The 4,197-nt window shown below is 46.5% G+C and overlaps 1 protein-coding gene across 1 annotated transcript in view; it reads left to right on the top strand.

Annotated features, from left to right (window-relative positions):
• The window catches only part of ALG9 (ALG9 alpha-1,2-mannosyltransferase), a 94,062-nt gene extending 92,794 nt beyond the window's left edge, over positions 1–1,268 (top strand). The window contains exon 15 of the mRNA XM_045297742.1: positions 1,199–1,268. Within this exon, the coding sequence (XP_045153677.1) occupies positions 1,199–1,268 (70 nt within the window). The remainder of the gene's footprint in view (positions 1–1,198) is intronic.
• Positions 1,269–4,197: the final 2,929 nt, after the last annotated feature.

The raw sequence follows: 4,197 nt of genomic DNA, 5'->3' as shown, positions 1-4,197 counted from the left end.
GGCCGTAGTTTGAGGACCCTTGCCGTAATCTATGTTCACTGTATGTACTTGGCCTTAGTTTATTCGGCTTAATTTGTTGGCCTGCCTTTTGTTTACAATGACTGTGGTCTAGATTGGTCCTTAGCTGACGTAAAGGGAAGCAGTCAGGTGGGAGTGAAGACAAGCTTCAAGAAAAGGGCTTAAAGAGCCAAGAATGTTGTTACCATCTGGGAGAATGGCACCCCAAAGGTTCATCAGCTGCTTTTCTTAACAGGCATCTTCTCTGTGTTCTCAGGGGGCTGGAAACCACAGACCCCTCTCATTTGAAAAGGACCCAGGTGTGTGATCGTGTGTCCATTTTCTAGTTTCTCCTTGTGCCTAGCCAGAAGTAGAAGTACCGTTTCCTCTTTAGACAACTTGACTGAGGCTGGCTAATTTTATCACGTTCTAGCAATCCCCCCAGGACATGGGGTCTACCCTAGTGCACTATCACTCTGAAAACCAGACACATTTGTCATTCTCGCATCACATTCTTTCTAAAGTTAGAGAGGATTTTGTTTTCATTCTTTGAGGCATGATATAATTGCTACTTGTGTGAAACAGCCCGACAAGTGGGAAATGTAAAGCCGGCTGTGAGACCCCAGAGAGGAGGGAGGAGAGAGTGTGGCAATAACGTCTAGCTCGGTGGTGGGTTCCACTCTCGGTGTGGTGGGAACATTTGGCCATGGGGTTGGGAGGGAAACGCCTTTCTGGGTGCTGGAATTTGTCTCTTGGGCAACAGAGCTGGTGGTAGCTATCTGGCAGTGGCACCCCATAGTTGATTTCAGTCCGCTCACATGATCTATCCTTTGTACCTTACTAACTTCACGTCTACTTTTGGTTTTTAGTTTATAAAATTTGACACTTCACTATTTTGGAGCAAATTAGCTTTATCTAACTGGATGTTCCACCACCCCTGGTTGTGCAGTGGGCTGAGTGTGGGGCTAACTGGAAGTGCAGCCGTTTGAACCCCCCAGCTGCTCCACAGGAGAAAGTTGAGGCTGTCTGTTTCTGCAGAGATTCGCAGCCTCAGAAATCCCACGGAGCAGGTCCACTCTGCCCTGTAGGGCTGCTATGAGCTGGAATTGGCTCAACGGCAGTGGATTTTCTTTCTGTTTGTTAAACTGTGGTAGCTTGTGTGTTGCTGGAAGCTGTACTCCAGTGTTTCACACACCCGCAGGTGGATCATCCACGGTCATCAGACTTCAGCAGCACTTCAAGACCAAGACAGACTACACAGAAAGGTCTAGCAGTCTACTTCTGAAAATTAGCTGATGAAAATCTTATGGAGCACAGTGGAATAGCACATTCTGAAGACGAGCCTTCCGCTTGGAAGGCACTTGGCAGCGTACACAGTTGCCTCCCCAGTGCACTCACAGACATGCCGAGGAGGATGGAGATGGTGCAGCACTGGGCAGTGTTTCCTTCTGCTGCATGACGCCATGGTAACTAACCGCAGCTGAATTTTATTCTGGCTTGGTTCAGAGCTTAGGACAATTTAGCAAGTCTTGTGTAGGTAAAGATTTCAAGACCCCACAAATTCCTAACTCTGGGTGACAATGAAATGCCAGTAAGGAGTTAGAAGTCGCCACGTTCTGCGGGTGTTGGAGAGACAGACCCTCCCGAGTCAGAACCTCTAAAGCAGCAGGGCGAGGGCAGTGCTGACACAGCCTGCTGTGTTCTTTCATAAATCACCGAGCCTTAGTGCTGAGGGGGTTTCACTGAAACCCGGCTCGGCTTTTAGCCCAAGAGGAATGAACGCAGCAGCTATGAGGCCTAATGACTCCTCATCACCTGGATCTATTTTGGTTCTATGTGGTAGTCTGGCTGATGGCACAAACAGAACGATTTATTTCTAGAAGATAATAGGGAAATCATTGACGTAATCGCCCTCCTGGCAGGCTAGTTGGAAGCTCTTATTTCAGTTAACTATTTCTGTGTAACACATCACTCAAACTTAGTGGTGCAAAACTACAATTGGTTAGTCCTTGTTTTCTCTCCAGGTACAAGAGTTGATTGTGCTCAGCTTGGTGAACTTTGCTCAAGGTTTCTTAAGTTCTGGCCACGAGAGATTGTCTGGGGCAGGAAGTGGCTTGCAGGTATTAGTTACATGCCGGGCAGTTGATGGTCGTGGCTGGAATCTCAACAGAGGCAGTTGGCAAGAACACCTACACATAGCTTCTCCTTGTGACTGGGATTCCTCACAGCATGGTGACCAGCTTCCCAAAGTGACAGCTTCTTAAAAAGCTGTACAGCTTCTTATGACCCAACGTTGGAAGCCACCCAGTATCACTTCTGCCTCGTTCTTTTCCTTGAAAGCCGGCCATTTGACTAGCCATGCCTAAGGCGAGAGGAAGTAGATTTCATCTCTCAATGGAAGGCATGTCAGAAGAATACAGATAAGTCTTAAGCCCATCAGGGCTCTTTTGATGTCATTCAACACCCAAATTAGATTACTTTTTGAAGTGATTCTTTTTAAAGAAGATTATTACAAAAGGCTTTCTAGCACACAGAATCATCCAGCAGTGGTTCCCTCGGCAGCTTCTTACTACCGGGGAGGAAAGGGAGCCCAGCCGCCAACCGTTGGACATGCTTCCCATGTTGTTCCGGTCTTTGCCTCCTAACCAGTAACTGAAGTGCTTTTGTCTTTTCCCTTACGGTCAGCTATGCCAGTGAGGCTGAGAAACAGTCAGGCACAAGAGGAGAGCAGACTTCCTGGGGGGTTTGTGATTATTGTCCTTTACCCTACATTTCATTATTTGGCTTTGGCCTTTGGTTTTTGTTTGTTTATTTGTTTTTCTCCCCAGTTACTCTCCTCAGACTCTGCATTGGCAGTTAGCTCAGGCCAGATTTGACTTCAAAACACATGTATTATTCAGCTCTTTAATTATGGAAGCCTACCGCCATTTTAAGAATAAATATTTTCATGTTTCTGAAGCTCCGCTTGTCTGCATTTCAATGTTACAAAAATCCTTTCTCTCACATGAGACCGGGTCCGAGCTCATGGGTAGCTGGGTGTGGGCCTGTACTGCTTGCAGCTAGCTACGACCCAGCGGCCTTCTCTCTAGGTTCCCTCTTGGTGATTCCCTGCCACTCCGAGCACACAGTGGGTGTAAGTATGGGTTGATTATTTGACATTTTATAACCTTAAAATTTAACAGATGCTAGAGTAAGGGAAAGAATGGGAAATAACAAAGTCAGAGTAAGGATTATTTTCAAAGCTTCTGATTGGGTGACGTAAAGATTATTGTTTAGTTACTCGTACTTTATTTTATCTCTGTAAAGCTTGTTAAAGTCATCTGTCTGTTGTGGCCTCCAGTGCGACTCATTTGTTACAGGGAAGTAGCCCAGAGATGGCTCTAAAGTACCCTGTAGAGCCTTGATTGGTGCCTTTACCACAGCACTGGGCATGGGGCTTGTACTAGGTTTGCCCATCTAAAAAATCATCACAATGGAAAAGACTCGTGAAAGGCATTTCCTAAGCAACGATGGTGGAACTGAGAAATGGCCAGTTGCCAAAGAAAGAAAAAGAAATGGCCAGTTGCCTCAGAAGTTCTTTCTTAAATTCCTTTTTCTGCATATTGGCTAAAGGTTATGAGGTTAAGAGGTTATGATATTTTGTCAGGTGATTGGTCAGGGTCCCAAAGCAGCAGAATGAAATTTCAGTAGCCCAGCCTGCTTCTACTATGTGCTTCAGCAAGCCACTAGGTTGCTGCACTTGGAGCTCTCCAGGTAGCTGCCACATCGTAGCTGAGAGCCGAGTGTCAATGGTCTGTTGTACAAGCCTGCTAGAAAGAGAGCATTGTGCCGGTCACAAGGAGAGTCATGCGCCTCACATTCTGGGTGACGTGACCTTCTGCATTCACGCTTTCTTGACCGGTGTGGACACTCTCCTATCTCACTCATGCGCTCCCATCCATCCCATGGGCCCCTGTAGCTCTTGCATCTCCTTTTCTCGCACACGAGACTTCTGCTGGCGCTGCCTCACCTGCTGGCTTCAGGACCAAATTGGGAAGAGAAGAGAAGAGAAAAACTGGACATGGTTTTTCATGTTTCCTTTGTCTCATAGATGATGAATATTGCTAGTTAGGAGAAAGAAGGTAGACTCGGTGCTCTGGCTTAAGAGACAGGGCACGTTCATTCATAGAATATTTACTTAGTACCTTCTGTGGTACTGGT

This window comes from Echinops telfairi, unplaced genomic scaffold, assembly GCF_000313985.2.
Source record: "Echinops telfairi isolate 266 unplaced genomic scaffold, ASM31398v2 ScPeMD7_7421;HRSCAF=8459, whole genome shotgun sequence".
NCBI lineage: Eukaryota > Metazoa > Chordata > Mammalia > Afrosoricida > Tenrecidae > Echinops > Echinops telfairi.
The sequence above is the reverse complement of the archived record's forward strand: the minus strand, read 5'-3'. Positions and strand labels throughout refer to the sequence as shown.